The following is a 21303-nucleotide window of genomic DNA, read 5'->3' on the forward strand; positions in this document are numbered from 1 at the left end:
TGTAATGTAAACAAATAAAATAAAATAGGAATTGCACAATACACTTCCAGATTTTAGTTGCACTTCTGTAAGTGGTGTGGGGGTTTCAGAAACATCAATCCCAGGACCAATAGAAGCAGGTCTGCAAACTGATGTTATAATTGGTAAGATCTCAGACTTGCATTGATCCCCGAATGCTAATATAGTAAAATCAGATAAGGTTTGATGTTGTGAATTGTTTCTGATAGTAAAAGGGTTAGGTTTGAAGATGATCTGTTGAGTGCGGTTGCACTCTGGGAAAGGAAGTCCCACCTAATATTATCATTATTATTAAAGAGTAAGTAGTGGGGTTCTGACAAAAAAATATAGCGTTATGTGTCCCCACGTGTTGCTACAACACAATTTACCTGTAATTATTATTTTTATTGTTAACATCCTGACAACTTTTTACACTTATATCTTTAAAGTCTGTTTCAAAGCTTTTTTTTTCAAAATGTCCGCTCTAGTGCACTGATAGTTGGGGTTTTTTTGGGCACTTCTTGCGCCCCCTTGGATTGCTTCGCGCCCCTCCTGTTGAGAACCACTGGGTAAATGTGTTGGATTAGCTACTACAACACTTCATATAAGCTGCTCATGTATAGTTTACTTTGAGTTGTTGTGATCACAAGTTTTTGAAGATTCTGATCAATGTGAATTAAAGATTGCTAAATGTCAAGCTTGGTTTCTTCTCACCCAAACTAAGCTATATTAAGTTGTCAAAGTTGTTAGTGGAAAACACTATTGGAGGCTTTGAGTAAATTGTTGATGCTCATAACATCGATATGTATTGTAACTCTTGAATGTGTCTAAGACATCTGACTTTTTACACGTATAACTTTTAAAGTCTGTTTCAAAGCTTATTTTTTTCAAAACGTCTGCTCTAGTGCACTGATAGTGTAAGGATTATTGACCACATTGTCAAATAGGTAACACAGCGATAACGATCTACCATGTGGTACGGAACTGAAAAGCCAGAGTACTAGTAATGTTTTTTTTTTTTCCTGCAGTGATTTAGAGGACAGATCTCAAACCCCAGTGCATTTGAAAAAAAAGCTCTGAAGTACTATACAATGCTATACAATGCGTTGCTGCTTTGAGGTTGCATGTTTGCTACAGAAGACAGAGAAGTGAAACGCTAGGTAGAATTGTTTTGTTGGCACCAGTACAGGAGATTTCTTTGACTACAGTAGTTCTGTAAGATATTAAATATCTGTAAGTAATCTAGGGGCTTTACTCCAGTTTGCATCAATGTATTGTTCAGTTTGTAGCTACAACAATGTGTGCAATTCAAACCAAAAGAACAAAACAAAGGCTGTTGTCAGTTGCTAAGTATCATTTTCTAAGGCAGTTTAAAGTACTTTATATATATATATATATATATATATATATATATATATATATATATATATATATATACACACTGCTGTGCAAAAGTCTTAGACATTTTTCACATTTTTGTGGGGGGGTGGGGGGGTTTATACTACAATAGAATCAAGATTATTAGCAGCAAAATCTTTAAGGCTTTGTGTAGAAAAGGCAGCTGATCTCATTAACATTTTTGTTCTGTATTGTCACTCATTAGGTCTAAGCCTTCATTATATCTAACTGCTTCTCACTGGTAGGCCAAGTAGAAGTCAAGCTCCATGACCCTGTGAGGATAAACAGGATTAAATGTTCATGTACAGTATGGCTTAAACATACCAATGCGCTGGGGGGCCTGATCAACTAGAAAAAAATAATTAAAACATTGGATTTTATTATCACTGTCAATTATTTCATCCTCAATTTCGCGCCTAATAAATTCTACATGCCCCCACCTTCCTCTGAAGAAAGTTACTACAGTAATTGAATCGTTTTTGTATTTTCTTTCTTCGTGTCCTTGTTGAGAAATGTTACGTACAGTACAGTAAATCACTGTGTTCATTTCAATCTGTAGAAACCAAAACATACTTCACTTTCAGTGGTGTCTGGGTTGCTTTCTTTTTTTTTTCCAGCAATGCAGTGTGCCTTGAAAATACTCCATGAGGTTTAACGTTTGTCATGAAAAATGATAATTTCATTACAGTCACTGGCACTTGAGAAAACCCTGATTTATAACCACCAGCATTATTTAACCAAACTACTAAAAGTGAAGCTCAGAATGAAGTGAAATTGTGTGGGTTGATCTCTGCTCTGATGGTACACTGGGTGCACCTCACTCAGCTCATTTGCTACCATCTATTGTTTAGTATTATTATTATTATTTATTTCTTAGCAGACACCCTTATCCAGGGCGACTTACAATCGTAAGCAAATACATTTCAAGTGTTACAATACAAGTAATACAATAAGAGCAAGAAATACAATAACTTTTGTTCAAGTGTGACAAACCACAATTCAATAATACAGCAGATAATAGTGATAGTTACATCAGGATATGATTAAATAGTGATAGTTACATCAGGATATGATTAAATACAAAATACTACAGGTTAAACACTTGGCAGATTACAGTATTCTGAAGTACAGGATTAAATGCAGTAAAATAGGGGGCAGATAAGAGCAAAATAAAGCACATTTAAATGAAGGGTGATAGTGTCCCAGGATACAAACAGATGAGTTCTACAGGTGCTGTTTGAAGAGGTGAGTCTTAATAAAATGAGCTAATGGATCTTCTGTTTCGTTTAGAGCCTGTCTGTTAAATACTGTGGGATACGAACCTCAGGGGGCCTGTACGATACCAAAATAAATACATTATTATTATTATACATTTTTAATTTTTTTTGGTAGAACATATTATATTAGCTGCAATATACATTATATTTTCTGAATAAATAAGCATAGAAAAAAGGTGATGAGGAAAATGTTTCTGGAGGGTAAGAAACAAGTACTTCATCAAGTTATATACTTTCCTGTTAGTCAAAAGGAATAGGGCGCTTAATCAAATTATCCAAAGTTGAACTTTCTTTAAGTGATTCCCCACTTAAAATATTAATAATACTGAAAATAACTCAAGAGCCATCTGATCAAATGCTCTTTCTTGAAACTGCTTAAATTCCCAAATTGTCTGCATTTTGTGGGTGTATCTGTACCTACCACCAAGGTTTCATGCAAAATTCCCTCAAGATTTTTCCTTCTTAAAAAAAACTCAATTTTAGTTGTTGGATTATTTTGCTACGAAGGGATCAACTAATAGTGGAGATCCACACTTCTGTTCTCCATAGTTATTGATAATTACCACTTATTTATTTTTATTTGCAACCATTGGCAACCATATGCCACCTTTAACTTAAATTGCATACGATAGCTTTCAGATACTGTACAGTATAAGAGAGAAAGAAGTGATCTCTCTTTAAAGAAAATATGCCAGTTTTTCAGGAGATTTAGATAATTTTGCCCAGGTTTCAATGCGGTGCGTCAGGATACAATTTAAACCTTGTTTTGTCCCGAGGGTTCTTTACCTCATGCATATCCCCAGTGTTAAAACATTCATGTTCAGCTCCATAGAGGCCCCAGCATAGTACTGTACAGAGGAGACAGCACTGGGCTAGCCTCTGGCTCCGCCGTGATCATTGCCTTTCAGTGCCGGCTCCTGATTAGCAGCCAGCCATGAGCTTGGAAGTAAACGATCACTGGGGACCATGATGATGTGTCCTGGTTCACTCCCCCTGAAGGGAAGCTGACCTTCCTGCCTCCCTCGATTGAGATCTTGAACCTCTTTACAAGACCTTTATCCAATATATATATATAATTTAATCATAATGTATCACTACTGAATTCATTTCTTTGTGGTCTGTTTACAGAAAATCACTGTAATCATGAAGGAAATATAGACTGCAGTCAAGAGAACGACTCCTTTGGTTATAACGCCTGGAGCGGGATTGCAATTGATCAGCCCAGTTACCAAAGGGGAAACCTGAAGAATCACCATTCACATCTGTACTGTTTTATACCCCTTTACTGTATATCCTACCTGCTGTTTTAGTTTCAAACCAATTGAGTACTTGAAGTACTTTTTAGCATCTGTAGAATGAAGAAAACCCATCCACAGAAAAGTTGATAAGGTGGAACAGTGTATTTTGTAAAGTAACTGGAACAACCCTAAAAGACCCTAACAACTGCTTTCTCTTTCCCTGGAGCGAAGGAAATGAACGTTCTGTTTGCTGGTTTGCTATTGATTTGGCTCTGTAGGTGTTTTTATTTATTTATTTTTGGTAATTCCCTTTGTTTATTTTTTTCCTTTTGTTTGTCTTTTTTTATATTGTTTCCCTGAGCTCCTGTGGAGTTTGCAAATGACAAACAGCTGCAGGTGCAGGTACTGTAGTAACAGGAGCATGACTGATTACATTATGGAGTGACTGAATTACATTAAGGCTTGAGAGAGTGTAGGAAACTGTAGATCTGAAACTATTTTTATTGCCATATCAGTCCTGGGGGTTATCCTAAAAACATACAAAACAAACATCCGCACAACAGTGAGGCATATCAGATCGGGAATAATAAATACATCACTTTGTTTTTACAACATTTTATTAAGATTAAAAAATAAAACTCACACGAGCATTTTACTAAATCTAATTGTTGCACTTGGCTAGTTTAAAGACTCTTCTAGGCTAGCATTTGAGCTTTAAAGATTAAGTACAAGCAAAACTATGTTGAAACGTTGCATATTCATAATGCAATCTTAAAACTGCCTATCGGCGATAAATGTCAAAGATAAAGAAAAAAAAAAAGACAAATATTAACACAGCTCTGTAAATCAGGCCCTTGTGTCTAAAGACAACAAATTAACTGTAGGCACCAAGGATGAAATCATCACACATCTACTGTAGCAGACAGGAATGAAAATCTAATTTCGGCATTTTACAATAAAGTGGATTATAATCGTCCTGTCAGGTGTTTGACTCGTCACATCATTTCCAGTTTTGGCACATGTCAGGCACAGGGACAGAAGTGCTGATCGGGGCACATTTTCCCTGCTCGATAGTTCAGTTACAACAGTTTTTATTTAATTTGTATTATTTTTTTTACAGTTGTTATCAGATGCACTTTAAAAAGGGGAAATGGGAATGTGCCATTGTCATTCATTATTATAAACTGAACTGGGGATATGAGGGGAGCCAAAAGATCTTGTCCAAACAGATTAGGCAGCAGATGAAATGATGAGAGCTATCAGCACAACATACACAGAAAGCAGCATGCATTTTTCAATAAATCTTGACTTGGCTCTATTATCTTGCTGTTCTAGCAGATTGAACTAATTGAAGTTGCACTTTGTTCACCAACTCTGCCAACTGCTTGGTGTTGCATATAGTAGTCCTATCTTTCTTTTTTCGTTCTTTTTTTCAAGGGTTCCTTGAAGCAGTTCCTTGTTGTAGCAGTTTTTTGGTGACTGATTTAAAGCACGGATTTCGGTGTTTAGTTATGCACAGTTGAAAGCAGATGCGCCTCTGCTTTTGTTCCACATACATTAAATCTACAGTATCAGCAAAGCCAGTTAAGCGATCATAATGTTGCTTCTTAATTTGCTTTACAAAACTTCCGAACGACTGAATGTAAATCAACTTTTTAAAAAACTTCCATTAAACAACAGTCATTGTAGAATTAAACAAAGTACTATTGACAGAATGAAGGCTAGGGTGCATAACTTTTAACCCCATGATCTCCAAAAGGTTGAACAAATCAGAGTGGAGCCATTATACTGTAATGACTATTATATTAAAAATAGGCTTTTTGTCTTTTTTCCTTCAGCTGCTTGGCATGTAATTTTAAAAAGCAGGGGTTGAAATGTATTCCCTGTGTCCAAATGACTGAGCTTATGGGTGTTATTCAAAACCGTAATCTCCTTTTCTCTTCATGAGCCCTCATTGCTAACTGCTCAAGCCCATACAGTAGCTTTCAGGTGGTTACTGAAATGACAAAATCCTTATGCAGAACGAACCAAATGAAACTTTCCCCTTACTGTATTTCAAAAGAACAGTTCAACCATACTATTCAGTAGGCAGTTTAAAATACATTAAAATGTTCGTGCCTGTGTACTTACTTGCTTATGCACTGTTCATTTATAATCCTAAATGATGTAAAAAAAATAAAAACCACTGTCAATTGTCAAAGTCTGTGTGATTGTCCAAAAATACTCTTTTTATCACACTGTACTTGGAAGTTTTGTGTTAATGTACTGTATTCTGTAGGCAATACCTCGGTCCATATCCAGTGTTTCTGAATAATGACCTAGTTTTGCTATGGAGAGCATCATCAGGGACCTGAAACTAACACTACAGTGTTATTTAAGCATTCTAAACCCATTGTGTGGATTATGTTGCACTTTCTAATTATTTTTGTGATTGATGTTCTCGTGTCTGGTATGTATATGTGTTGGGAAACATTTAGACAACATGTACAGTTCAATGGCTTTTAATCTTTGATTAAAAAGAAGGTATAAAGGATTACTTAATGTGTTCACTAACAGCTGTAGCTTTCAGGTGACTGGTGCCTTGCAATTAATTAAGTAGAGGTTAATAAAGTAAACAAAAGACAGCCTTGTACCCATATTACTGTTATGTTTTAATAACATGAGGATTCCTTAATATGATAACTTATTATCTTGAGTGCTTTTGCAAATGCATTTAGCTCTCTTAAATATGAATTAAATAATTCCGCACCTCACCAAAATAGATTGAACACTTTCCGCAGTGCACATCTGTATACATAATTATTATTATTTTTTTTACCTTTTTATTTTCACTGGCTGTAATAAACATCAAGTGAAATACAATAAGTGCTTGTCTTGCCATTCAGGGCAGAACACTGAAGGTATAAAATGCTTCCTTGCATTTATCACATTGATTAGACGCCATAGCATAATCTATTACTCTGTAGACTGACGCACCTTACTCAGTATTTCTTCCAGTTATAAAATAAAAGGAAAATAAACAAAACAAAACAAACCACAAAAAAGTAACTCATTGTGCTCAGGTAGAGCATTGAATGATTTTCATTAGTAATGGCTGAAACAAATCGAAGCATTTACAGCATTTGACATGTATCTGCAGGGTGGAGGTTGTAGAACTGCTCTCTTCTTTTCAAAACCTTGCTACGCAAATACTTTTATCGTCTGACCACTTTCAAACTAGGGGAGATTTCAGTTTCTTATAAATAATCCAGTAAGCATTAGAAATAGTTGACCATAAAGAAATACTTTATACCCTCTGAGTTTGCATCATATATGTTTTTGTATTAGTTTATTTTCCTCATACAGCATATGTGTTCTTAATCATCATTTAATAGTGGATTATTTGATTGTTTGTGAACTGTAGCCTATATTTTACCTTGAGGCAGTCTGAGCAAAGCCTGGGCATACATAACTAGTGCACACCCCTGATGGCATTTTTATCACAGAAATTCCACCTTGCTCTGGCTTGCTTAGAGACAGATACAGCAATAATTGATGATTAAAGACACATATAATATGAAACTAAACAAAGGGCAGCAGTGTGGAGTAGTGGTTAGGGCTCTGGACTCTTGACCAGAGGATTGTGGGTTCAATCCCCAGTGGGGGACACTGCTGCTGTACCCTTGAGCAAGGTACTTTACCTAGATTGCTCCAGTAAAAACCCAACTATAAATGGGTACTTGTATGTAAAGATAATGTGATATCTTATAACAATTGTAAGTCGCCCTGGATAAGGGCATCTGCTAAGAAATAAATAACAATACTACATCTGCTAAGAAATAAATTGATTTATACTAATTCAGGGGGTATAAATAATAATTTTAAGGTAAAGGTGCATTCATACTCGTTAAGCTTCAGTGTGACGAAAAAATACTGTAGCTGAAAAGTATCGCAGCGGCAAAATTTTAAAATGGCAAAATATCACTAGGTGAGCGATTATTTTGCAGCTGAGACATTTTTCCGCAGTGGCAACTCTAGCTCTAACCAATCAGATGGGTGGGTTGGGATTGCATGATACATCATATCTCATTATTATTTGTTTATTTAGCAGACACCTTTGTCTATGTCAGAACTATGCATTAGCTGCAGAATCACTTACAATAACGTCTCACCTGAAAGACAGCACACAAGGAGGTTAAGTGACTTGATCAAGGTCACCCAGTGAATCAGTGAGTGAGCTGGGATTTGAACTGGGGACCTCCTGATTACAAGCCCTTTTCTTTAACCACTGCACCACACAGCCTCCTGTATATCTGGATGAAAACTTCAGAATATCCATCAACATGATTTGTGTGATTAATATACACATGTAACAAGATGACATATTAATCCCAAATTACATTCAAAACATTCTGACCTGGTTTTATTTGGTGCCTGTTAGGGGTAATACAGTTATTAATATTTAATTCTGTAAGAACAGAAAGTGAAGGGGGAAAAATGAAGCTTTCATAAACATAAAGCAATGTTTTAAAAAACATAATAAAGGGTTGCCCTACTAAATGAACACATCTTTCATTGCCGTTTATTTAAAATGTAACTAAGGAATCTCACACATAGTGAAGCAATACATGTACATTTTAATTTTGTAACCTTTAAATAAGTTCACTATTCATGAATGACAAGGTAGCGTTGAGATGATGGGATACTGTTGCAGAGTACAATTCCTCTCGTTTCTTTCCTGGTCTGTAAATAACAATATTTAATACTTTAACTGCATACTGGACTGCATACTGCTAAACGGCATATAATTTAGTTTGAAATTCTTCCTCTTCCGTCTCATCATCACTGGAACTCCAGTCCATCATTTGTGGCCAGTTTGGCTGTATTATAGGGAATCAGTTAACTGGAGAGGAAATGTGCAACAGTACAGTAATTGTGAAACATGGATCTTACTTAATAATATCACATCTTTACTGGTGTGACTGAAAGGATCACTGTGTGTATTGGGCCATTCATGCAGAGGTGAGAAACTGACCCTAGGCTGCTTATACCGTTGCCATGTCATCAGGGACATCAACCACGCAGTTGTAAAAATGCCAGATAAAGGGCTGCAACTCAATGAGGTCACACCTCAGTTAGCTGGCTGGTTTAAGAGCAGAGTACAGTATATGGCACCTGGAAACTGAACACCAGTGTTTTCAACAGTATGACAGATCCCTTTACAACAGTGATTGAGCAGTTTTATTATTTGCAAGAGAGTAAGGTTTAATTATCAGGTCTGAATAAACTAAGATACAATTGAACCAGGCCCCATGACATTACAGCCCTCTTCAGCCCTCTTCACTCAGGGCTATAGACCCTTTGACTTCAGGCCAGCTGATCGAAGAACCAGGCACAGCCTTTTAATTGAGTCAGTCTGATTCCTGCAGTGCATTCTAATGACTGCTTCCTGCAAAGAATCCTTCATAAAGAGACACAGTGGAGGAGCGGCGCAGGGGGGAGGAGGAGGAACATAAATATTCTCTGCACCTGCACCCCAGCCGAATCTCTCTCTCTCTCTCTCTCTCTCTCTCTCTCTCTCTCTCTCTCTCTGTCTCTCTCCCTCTCTCTCTCTCTCTCTCTGTCACTGTCACTTTGTGTTTGTGGTAACCTGGGTGAGGATCCTATTATCATTCTTCTTGCTTTTACCCGTTCTGGTATAGAATTCATTTTATTTACAGTACTTGCTCACTTTTTAGATTGCTTTCAACCTTTGGAGGCTTTGAAATGATTCTGCCACATTTCTATGCATGATATCACGCATAACAGAATATAGCCCAGATACTGTATTTACACTTGATTTGTTAACACGCAAGAAGAAAGCATAAATTAGAAGGAGGTAATATCAATAGAAAAATGTCTTTCCCACATTTTTGGGTCAAATCAGATTTAAGAGTAATTTCAGTGGTTCAGGGGGTAAAGATCAGGACTTTTACATATAGGACAGGAATTTAAGGCTCAGATGGGGTCCTGTTACTAGTAACACTAGGAGTAACCGGCAGTGTTGTGGCAGGAATATTTTGAAAACAGTAAAGCAGTATGGGACTTTGAGATGTAACGTGTTAAAAGTCTTGGTTACTAGGCGCTTAGGTTATATGTAATTAAAACAAAACAGAAAAAAACAGTGAGTGATACTCAAAAATGGAAGTTTAGACAATCTTAGTGCTGAGATTATTATTATTTTTATTTTATTTTGTGTTTCATTCTTGCTTATCCGTGTTATTTATGAACAATAAACTAAAACAGTGAAATTAAGTGTTTAAAAAATACTGAGTTTACATGAAAACTAATTGAATTTGATAACTTGACAGTATGCTGCTCTCGAAGACCATAATTAGAAGAATTGTTTCAGACTACAGATTTGCTGTCGACTGGCAATTAGAATGCTACTAATTACTCAAGTTAAGAAATAGACTAACTGCTATTGTTTAATGTTTGAACTAAGCGGCTAGGATTACAATTTAAATCGCCATCTTAGTATTGGTGTCATGTGCTCTGAAATTATGTGTCTGAATATTAATCACAGTGAGGAGCAGGACTTTTTAAATTAATATTGTGAGTTAACCTGATATAAAAAATGTGTTTCACAGAGTCAGCTCTTTTCTATTGTAATGATTTTTGAAAGCTAAGCAGACGAATGTGGACTCTAATAGTATTAACAGTTGGTGATTGTTGGTACTGGGCAAAAAAAATAATCCAGGTGATATTATAGTAAAACTGTACCGTATGCTACAGGTACATATGTCATTTTACCAGACTGTGACAGGGTAGTGTTGGCAATGAGACTCGGAGACCAGGAAGTTGTAGTTTAAGCGCTAATGTGCATTTTATTCATAATACAAAAAGCAACAACCCTGCACAGCACCATACCTGCACTATCACTAAGTCTAACACCTGTGATCACCCTTTTTATACATGTGTGGCCCACGTGTTTATGCAGGAAGGAATTTCACTCCCTCCCTGCCACCTAATATTCCCCACACACCACACCGGCAGTGCAGACCCTTCCACTTCTTCTGTTTGTGACAGTTCCTATGAAGTAGTGCTTGAGACTTGTAACAGTCCTGCTCCCAGTCCTGGGTTCCAGAGCTTCCCTGGTTTAGGTATATTATTGTGATAGTAGTTTGAACAATCAGGTCCCTGGTCACACTTATCACAGCACGAATAAGTCAGACCTGAGTCTGTAGGCTTTACTAATGTAAGTAAATACATAAACAGAAGTAACCACTGCATTAAGTGACTGCTCTTATTTATGCATGCACCCTGTCATTAAAAACAACAACAACAACACACATGAAATTCCAGACAGATTTCTGATCTGTGCATTTAACATGTCCTGACATAAAACACAAAGACCGTCTTCGTATTTTCAATGCAGATGCAGCCGGTCTCAGCTTACTGTACTGTAAGTGCAAAATAAATAAATAAATAAATAATGACTTGGTGCAGCCTTTTTGTGTTTGAGGACAAAGTTTGTTGAGCCAGCTGTGTCAAGGCTATTTAATATTACTGCCTTCTAAGCCAAGGAAAGAGGAAAAAAGTGTCTCTTTAAATGTCACATCGTCTAATAAAAGCTGTAAATGTACTGCAGTCCCTTATCAGGAGACCTCTGTTACAGATACAGCAGGCTGCAATATGTACAGTTGCTGGCTGCAGCTGTGTTGCTCTAATAAAGCAGCTTCCACAAAAGCTGAAGCCAAACATATTGATTGCGCTGAAGGGGGATTGGTTTGGGTCGTGACACCAAATTAATGGTCTGATAATGTTAAGTGATACCCCTGATGGTCGTATAATTAATGGTCTGGCAGTTTCAGAGCATGCACCGATAATGGAAGTTCCAGACCTTGTTACGAAAACCGGACCCCAGTGTCATTTAAATGATTTTATGTAAATGTTTAATAGAGTGAGGGAAATCCGGAATGCAGCATTAACAAGCTTCACACATTGGAGGAGAAAGAAAACCTACGTTGAAATTAGGCTAGGGAGTATTCTATTAAAAAAATAGTAGCTGCTACGACCAAATCGTAGCCTTTGACATCTCTGCATTATGATTTGCACATCCTTAATATACTGTACATATGTATATAGAGAGAGATATGTTAAATACATGCCAGTAGCAATCCACAGCATTCAGTTATTCTGCTAGTATCACTAATTCATGTATCAATATTGTTAACTGAAGGACTGAATTAACTATACAATTATGGGTAATATGAAATATTTTAAGTATCAATCTATGTTAAACTTAAGGGTTTTTATTAACCATTCCGTGTTGCCAAGACGCTGATTCTCTGCGGACATCTGCTGTCCCACTGGTCCGTCTGCGTTGGTGTTGTCGGAGTCTCTCTCTGAGTTTGACCCTTTTGATTTGGAGGTATACGGCTCTAATTGATACGGGAGACAATCCCTGTTTTCTCTCTATATATCAGATCCATCACTACATAATTCACATTCATAAGAGGTGTCTGAAACTGATAAAATTAGCCTACTCTCACTTTCACTATCGCTGTCCATACTGGCAGATGCAAGGAGCCTGAGGTTATAGTCTCCTGGCCCCACACCAGGAAATGGAGATCACCCTTTGTGTATTTCCGGGTATTATTTGATTCATTGTAGCGCAATTAAACATAATTTGGTAAACCGAATGTGATTATATGTTCAAGTGAGTCCCGTCTTCATGTCACTCCTGACTACAGAATTATAAAGGGGGAGCACTGTAATAAGAATGCGTTCATTTTTGTTTCGTGAAATGCAGGGTTGGCTCCAAATTTTGAAATTCAGATTTTACAACCTTGTGTAAGCTTGTAGCTTTTAAGTGCCCTTTCATTCATTTTTTATTAATTGAGGGAATGTGTTTGTGTGTTTGAACTGCTTATAAAATAGTGATAAAACTTGGTTAATTTCACATGTTATTGTGGTTATCATAAAGCAAAATCATATTTTACAGATAGCATGCACATGGACCCTTTGCACTTTCTAAGATACCATCTGTCAGTCACCCTTCCTGTTTTAACCATATGGTAATCAACAGTTCAAACTACCTTTTGAATTTCAATACTTTAGTTTTGTGTTGACCAATGATGTAATTCCTTTTTAAACAACCCCTTGGTATTATCTACAAGTGCATGCTACTGTATGTTGGTACGAAAGCACGTTTTTGGGGGCAAGCAACACCATTCGAGCCTCGAAAGTTTAATATAGTATCAACAGGCTTGGAAAACCTTACATCCTAGTATATATTTAGCAGACTGGTGCTAAGTATAACCTGTAAGTTCATGTGTAAGATCTCCAGACTGACACTTTATACTAGTGCTGGGACAAATATACTAATATTCTAATTAATATTTTTTTTACATGTGTTCGGATACAAAAATCAGCTGTTCGTATTTGTCGAAATGACAAAAATACCTTGTACTTATCTACCGCCTCACCAGAAGATGCAGTTTCAAAAATGGCACATGAAAAAGAGCTCTGTGTGATATGTGAGATTAATATATATAAAAAAAACACAGGATCAGCACAGCAGCTCTTAAGCCTCTATTAAGTTTTAGACAGCAAAAAGTAAACAAACCAGATTATACGCACACTCATAGTGATCTCTATGGAAGGCAATCTGGGTCAAAAACGCATTGTGCTGCTTTAGAGTGAGTCAGAATCTCATGGGACAGAAAAAAAGACCTCGCTTAAACAGTGCCCAAGTTGCTGGAAATAGTGTTTTTTATATAGATTTTATATATTATATATTTTTTGTTCTGACTTTCTGTTGTGTGGAATTTAATAAACGAGAACCTAAATAATTTGTTTTTTTCCCCTTCATGTTACAACGCCATTTCAACGTTGGTTTTATTTGAAGTGTTTAAAGTTCAATTTCAGGCTCCCGAGTGGTGCATCCATTAAAGGCACTCCGCGTGGAGTGCAGGATGCGCTCTATAGCCTGGACGTCAGCAGTTCGAGTCCAGGCTATTCCACAGCCGACCGTGGACAAGAGCTCCCAGGGGGCGCCGCACAATTGGCCGAGTGTCACCCGGGGGGGAGGGTTTACGTCAGCCAGGGTGTCCTCGGCTCACTTCGCACCGGAGACCCCTGTAGTCTGGCTGGGCCCCTGCGGGCTTGACAGCTGCATTGTCATAATGTATTTCAAACAATTGACTGTCATCAAAAAGACAGAGTGACACTTATTAATACTTATTTTAGACCAAATGTAGTTAAACTGAGATGATGCATCAGGACTTTCCAGATAGGAGCTGTAACTCAATTTTAAATAACTATTATGTGCTACTAGGATATCTGTACATATGTAATTCTTGTATTTGAAATAACATAAAAGTGTCTGCATTTTTATCAAGAAAAAAAGACAAAATAAAAAAAAAAACACACTTTGAAGGATGAAATACAGCAACGCTGTGCAGCCAAATCTTGATATACTTTGAAACCTACAAAGGTGTTGGATTAAAGGTAAAGGTGTGAATTATTGTGCTCTGCCAATAACATTGAATGCACTCAAAGGGCTTTATTTACGAAAGGGAACTCAATTTGTGAGCCTAACGTGCGCAATAAATCAAAATGTAGTGCCCCTTTTACTAACAGAGAACACATTCATTTACGTGCACGGTATTTGGCTAATTTACATACCATACCATGCACGCTACGTGTATTCGTTAATTGAATGTACACAATAATGTCACCCCCAGCACCCCTAGTTCCAGCGCCCCTAATTGTGATATCAAAAGCCCCAGCAGTCCTGGCAATTATTTTGGTCAGTAGCTTATTGTGAAGGTGGAGGTGGCTTACATTGACCAAAAATGAGCAATCAACAGACACAGCACTCAGCAGCAGGGGACAGGCAAATGCAACTTAAAATGAAACTGCACCACTTATTTTATTTTTAACATGTATTCCTTGTCTGATGTAAAACAGAACAAAAAAGGCCTTTTCCTTTCTCCTTTAATGCATATACAATAAAAGTAATGCTGTGCAATGGCGTATTTTTCTTTTTGTTCGGCTTACTCGAGAAATATTGATTGATGAGACATAGCCTCAGTTTTCTTCCTTGTCGGCATTGCCACCCTGCAGAGCAAACCTGTCCTCTGTGTGTGAAATTTAATATAATTACACGTGAGCTTTAGCAGGGTTTTTTGTGTAAATTGCAGTTTATTAAATATGTTGCAGTTTAAAGCTGAATGACATAGTTTAAAATAAATAGTTAATACTCTAAAGCAGGGGTGTCAAACATACGGCCCGTGGGGCAATATTTGGTGGCCAGCCCATTAGTTTATAAAATTTCACTGATGTACTGACTACGGTATCATTTTGGAATTCTTCTTTAAAATAACCTGCCTCTTTAATATAACACGCGTATTCAACGCTACATTGTATGAATGACATTCCCATTAAGCCAATCACAGCTCACCGAGGTAGTAAAATAGACAATTAAATAGCACACAGGATCCATTTCCTCATGGCCGCATAATTTTGATTCGGATAGTGAAGTGAAGGCTTGTTTTTACTTTTTTTATTTTATTTCAAACTGATTACCCACAAATATCTGTTTATCAGGTGGGAACCCTTATAAATGTTTGCCGTAGTAAAAACACATCAAAGTGTAATAAAGCCAAGTGAAAGCATGGTAAAGCATAGACAAGCATTGTAAAGCACATTAAACAAAACATGGAAAACCATGGTTAACTGTGGTACATGCATAGCATAACCACAGGAAAAGCAAGGGAAAGCTGCACAGTTAGCATGGTAAACTTTTATAACGATACATTTTGAATTTAAGGTTGAATTAACAGATCTACAATATATTGCAATTCTCACATACTGTAGTGCGTTGATGTGTCACTTCTCTCTCCTATCAAGTCTCTTACATTATCTACAGTTTTAGGTGCCTTTACAAAGATAGTACCCAGAAATTCCAAATTACAAGCACAGTAGCATGCAAATATCAGTTCAATGCCCTGGAGAGTAAGCAACATGTGTTTTTTTTTAATTTATTTTTTTTATAAATTTAGTCGTTGCCAATTATTTTTATTATTTTCTCCCAATTTGGAATCGCCAGTTATTTTATTATGCTCAGCTCACCGCTACCACCCCTGCGCTGACTCGGGAGGGCAAAGACGAACACACGCTGTCCTCCGAAGCGTGTGCCGTCAGCCAACTGCTTTTTTTTTCACACTGCGGACTCACCATGCAGCCACCCAAGAGCTACAGCGTCGGAGAACAACGCAGCTCTCGGGCAGCTTACAGGCAAGCCCGCAGGCATCTGGCCAGACTACAGGGGTCGCTGGTGCGCGGTGGCCGACCTAGCCCTCCCTCCCCCCTGGGCGACGCTCGGCCAATTGAGTGCTGCCCCCTGGAAGCTCTCTTCCTCGGTCGGCAAAGGAATAGCCTGGACTCGAACTCGCGACGTCCAGACTATAGAGCGCATCCTGCACTCCTTGGGAGCCCCGTAAGCAATATGTATAAAATAGAAGTTTTCTTTTTTGTACCAGTCGGACCCAAATTGCTATTTGCTATATCTGTAGTGGTTATGGTACTGATAACAATATGTCAGTGTTTGATCCTATTATCACAGCTGACAGTTAACTGTGCAGGGTAAATTGTTGTAAACACTACCTGCAAAAAATAAGGATGTTGTTAAATATTTTAAAGGTTGTATTCTAAATTGTTGTTCAGTGTGGCGGGATGGCCTCAGTGGAAGTGTATTTCAGTTGTTGGTTTACCATTGATCTGTACCTGAAAACTGTCACAGGGTTAAACAGTATCTAAAAGCACATCAAAGGCTATCTGCATGAAACAAAGCTGCACTTCAACTTTGTACAGACATTCATTAACACAAAGGCTGTTCTATAAACATCTTATTAATTATTCTATTAACAATTATAGGATATGATTAGAAATAATAAGACTGTTATTATACACTTGCTGTTGTTTTTTGCTATTTGTTTATAATCATTTATAACGGATATAGTCTGTCTGTCTTTTCAGGTCTGTTTGTCTTTCTATGCCTGTCTGTCTTTCTGTTTGTCTGTCGGTCTGTATGTCTGTCTCACCAAATTTTATGGGGCTACATTGCTTTTGCAATACAGTTATTTTACACGTTTGCCCTAGTTTTGTTTTTTTGCTATTATTTATAATCACGTATAACGGATACCTAGACTAAGTGTTACAAATATTTGTCAAGAGATGATTTTCTACAGTATGTGCGGTGGATTCCGTTCATGGTGACCTACTTATTCCTGGTACTGACACTTAAAAGTTGTTGTTTATATTTATATTATAAATTAAACCCTGATATTGATGCAGAGTCATCTAAAAGAGTTTTATATGTTACAAAGTAGTTAAACGTTTTATGTTTAGTGTTTTATTTGCTGTAGTGTGCACTGAACTATTAGCTCAGCTAATTTTAAGAACAGTAGAATAGAGCCACAATTATTTAAGGTAGTTCCTCATTTCATAACAGCTCCTGTCTATTGCTTTCCAGAACGAGAACTGGGGTGTAACCTCTTCATATATAATAAATACAGGCTACTGGGCAATATTTTGGGGTAAAAAGCATGGCAAACCAACACAATTATCCCTACAAAAATACAGTAATACACTTTTGTAAGGGTGGGTTCAAAGCAATACCATTTATCACATGCAGTGTCTGGTCTCTGAAGTAATTAGTCTATCCTGTTGAACTGAGTGCCAGTCAGAATGACTACACTATGTAATTCTGCTTGGCTGTAATTAAATGTTTCACTCCTCCAATGTTTGCCCCTGTGAATTGCTCTCGAGGATTAGTTTTTTTTTTTTTTTAAAGTAATAGCATTATACAACGCACTGTAGCTGGGGACTTAGATATTTAATGTATTTTATGAAATATTAACCAAGTTGATGGTTTTAATTATAATTCCTACCTTATTAAAGCCACCCCAATCTTCCTCAGGAAATGAACGCTGTTGATTTAAGAAATGAAAGTTATTACTCTTCCCATAAATCAAAGAAAGAAATTAGATTATCTGAATAAAAAAAATTTAAAAAATGTGAACCTATAAAATGGACAGTGTAGATTTCAATTAAAGTATCCAGTGTCCTTCAGGCCTTCAAAGGTAAGTGCTAGTGAATATTGCATGATAGTTAAATTTAACTTTTTATTATGTAGGGATATTGGAGCACTGTGTTTTATATCACACTTTTGGCAATTTATATTTTAAACATGCTTTTCTGTACATCAAAATGTAATTTGCAGATAGCAGTCCCTAATCAGAAAGCTTTACTGTAGCTTGTAATTCATTTAAAGGATTAAATAAAGCCTGTAATGTATTATTAATATTTTATTTCTATTTTGTATATGGATGTAACTGTTCTAGACCATAAGAAAACAACAAATAAATGTCTTAACAGTTTCACAAATATCAAACTTTATTTAGTATAATAAAACACCTATAAAGAGTTACATCTGAAACACTAGGACCTCCATTTCTGGAACAGAAGTGCACATTCTTTCACTGGAATTACTTGTTGACAGAGTTCTTGTAAATTCTGTATTTTCTGTCAAGTGTAGTTTATGATAGTTGGAGACAGTGATGTTCTGTATGCAATATTTAATCCCTGAATGGCATATTCACAATACCATATAACACAACAACAACTAGACTGAAGAAAAATACAAATTGTAAAATGCTGCAGTACTGAACATTTGAGTAGTGGCTTATGAGCCCAGGGCAACCATTTCTAAGATCATGCTACCCAGATTTACTCCACCGCTAAATGAACATTGAATTGTCATGTATACTGTGAAATTCTATAATGCATTCAAAGTAGTGCAGCATCAGCTTGAAACACAGTATTCTACAATCATTCATATTTATTTGGGGTCTTATATTCCTGGAATACTGTTTTGAAGGTGCTTTGACCCGGGTTCAAAGCACCTTAGGTTTGGAAATTCATCATTAGTTCTAGTTGAGAGCCATAGATATGTGTAACCTCGGCTAGATCAGCCAAAATGTCTTCATGTCAGTATGCGCCAAAGCCATCCAGTGAACTCCTGCTCTGTATTCCCAGCAATACAAAAGGAAACTTGTTCCACAGTTGGTGTTCAATAGAAGGCGCTGGCTCTTAGTAATATAAAGAAACGGGATGATATATGTAATATATTCTAGGGTGGGCAACTAGAACAGAGGATCAGCTTCTGAACTCAACAATCAATCCATCAAGCTTTATTTTTATAGGCATATTACAATGCAAATGCATTCAATACAAGCATATTTCATTAAATACAGGGCTATGATGTGAGTTCTAAACATTGTGGATGCGTGTGTCATACAGAATCATACGAATAAGATGGAGTGAAAAACCTGAAATAGCAATTTAGGCAACAGCTAATAACAGATATCAGGTTACTTAATTGAACTAAGTATTGGCTTAATTAGTCAAGATTAACATGTGTTCCATCTTTAGCCATTGATGATGTAAAGACAGCTATAAAACCTGTTGGATAGGGGCTCTCCAGGACCAGGGTTGGGGACCCCTGCTCTAAGTGGACCGAACCGCACGTCAAATGAACTAGGTGTGAAAGTGCCCGGAATAAAAGGGTTTTCTGAAAGGGAAATTTTATAGTTTGAGAATATTTTTAGTAAAAAAAAAAAATAATAAAATAAAAAAATAAGTATGTTATCTTTTCAATACTACTGAAAATTCTATTGCACCCTGCATTGCTTCTACATATTTCTGTAAAATGCTGTTGAAATTACTGTACCCAGAAAACACAGATGGTACATTAAATAATATTGATTCAGAGAGGCACTGAGGCATAACCAGATTAATCTTGATTGTCATTAGTGCAGGTAACACATTGACATCTTTGTTCTGTACACATCTCCACAGGCAATCACCCGTGGTTTGACCTCCTTGGTTTTAAACAGTGTGGTCTAGTGTGAAGTCACAGCATGCAACTACCTTAACTGGGTATCTGAAGTTGTTTATTTAATAAGAACAATGTATACTTAAACAGAAGCAGTATGTAAACAAAATATTATGACTATAGATACCTGTATTCCTAGTTAGAGCAATTTGCACAAAGAGGGTGTAACATTTAAAAAAAAAAAATCATATTGATTCTTTCTGATATATACAGAGAAGTTACGGTATTAATTTCTGTTTGTATGACTGCGTTAGTTGTTCAGTCCTGCACATCTTTTTTTTTTTTACATATCAATTTAAGAATAAAATTTAAAAAAATGTGATCCTGCTGTGTCTTTAGACTGACTTTACATTTAATCAAATACTGTATAGTAGTACAGGTGAAAAGATTTGCTCATGATGTATTTTATTCTGTTCTCTTTCAGAAATAAGCAGAGTACGGAAAGACATGTACAACGACACATTAAATGGCAGCACAGAGAAGAGAAGCTCAGAATTACCTGACGCCGTGGGGGCAATTGTACAGTTACAAGAAAAACTTTATGTGCCTGTAAAAGAATATCCAGATGTAAGTATGCAGGTCTGTTCACTGGTTGCAGGCGTGGAGAAAAATACTGTTGGTATTAGATGTCAATTATACCAAATAATAATATATATAAAAAGACAGTGTATATTTCAAAAATGTTTCGCAATGTAAGACTCACATATTCATGTTCTTTCTTCTCAGCAGTATAAACACAGTATTTTAAGGCTGCCAGTGGGATACTGTATTAAGTTTGTGAAAAACAAAGATCCTTCATACCCCACTCATTACTCCAGCATTTGTGAACAGCAAGAACTTTACTACATGCTGAATGCAGAATTTTTAGGGGTGTTTTAAGTAACACTAGAAAAAATGTGGTCACGTCCAGGCAAGGGGGCTTTTGTAAAAGGAAACCTTTACAGAGGACCACTGCCTACAGAAGTTGTGATAATTGGTTGATGGGAATGTTTTTCGTATGCTGCTGTTGCTGTAATATGCAGTACTGTAGTGATGTATGTGTTAAAAGGTATTCAATACTTGGTTTAATATGGGGACTTGCTTATCGAAAGGCTTTGTTAATCAGTTTTTTAATGGGACCAGTCCATTAATGTTACACAGTTTTGGGGTTAGATAATAGGTGCACGTTGATTTACATGTTTTACATTATGCACTGTGGTTTGCTTCTCCTTTGATTATAATAAACAAAAGCTGGCCTGGCATTTTGAAAGTTGGATTGTTTGGACTGTACAAAATGCACTTTGAGGGTGTTTTCTGCTCGGATACACAGTATATCATGCCGTCCTTAATTTGCTGTTTTATATTGAACAAGGAGCTTCAACAGAAAAAAATATAGATTGCCGCTTTCATGCAAATTCTTGTCTTGATAGTTTTGTAATGTGCACATTGATCATTGTTATGATGTGTTCAGTAAGGGCTGCCTGTTTCT

General features: G+C 36.7%; 1 protein-coding gene across 6 annotated transcripts in view; it reads left to right on the plus strand.

Moving 5' to 3' along the window:
* The window catches only part of LOC117411146 (KH domain-containing RNA-binding protein QKI), a 170894-nt gene that overhangs the window by 27747 nt on the left and 121844 nt on the right, over nucleotides 1-21303 (plus strand). For all 6 annotated transcript variants that reach the window (XR_004545769.3, XM_034018344.3, XM_034018341.3 and 3 more), the window contains exon 2: nucleotides 20260-20402. Coding sequence is in view for 5 of the 6 variants with exons in the window: in XM_034018344.3 (XP_033874235.2) it covers nucleotides 20260-20402 (143 nt within the window). In the remaining variant the exon portion in view is untranslated. The remainder of the gene's footprint in view (nucleotides 1-20259; nucleotides 20403-21303) is intronic.

The sequence above is a fragment of the Acipenser ruthenus genome, chromosome 6 (genome assembly GCF_902713425.1).
Source record: "Acipenser ruthenus chromosome 6, fAciRut3.2 maternal haplotype, whole genome shotgun sequence".
NCBI classification, from domain to species: Eukaryota; Metazoa; Chordata; class Actinopteri; order Acipenseriformes; family Acipenseridae; genus Acipenser; species Acipenser ruthenus.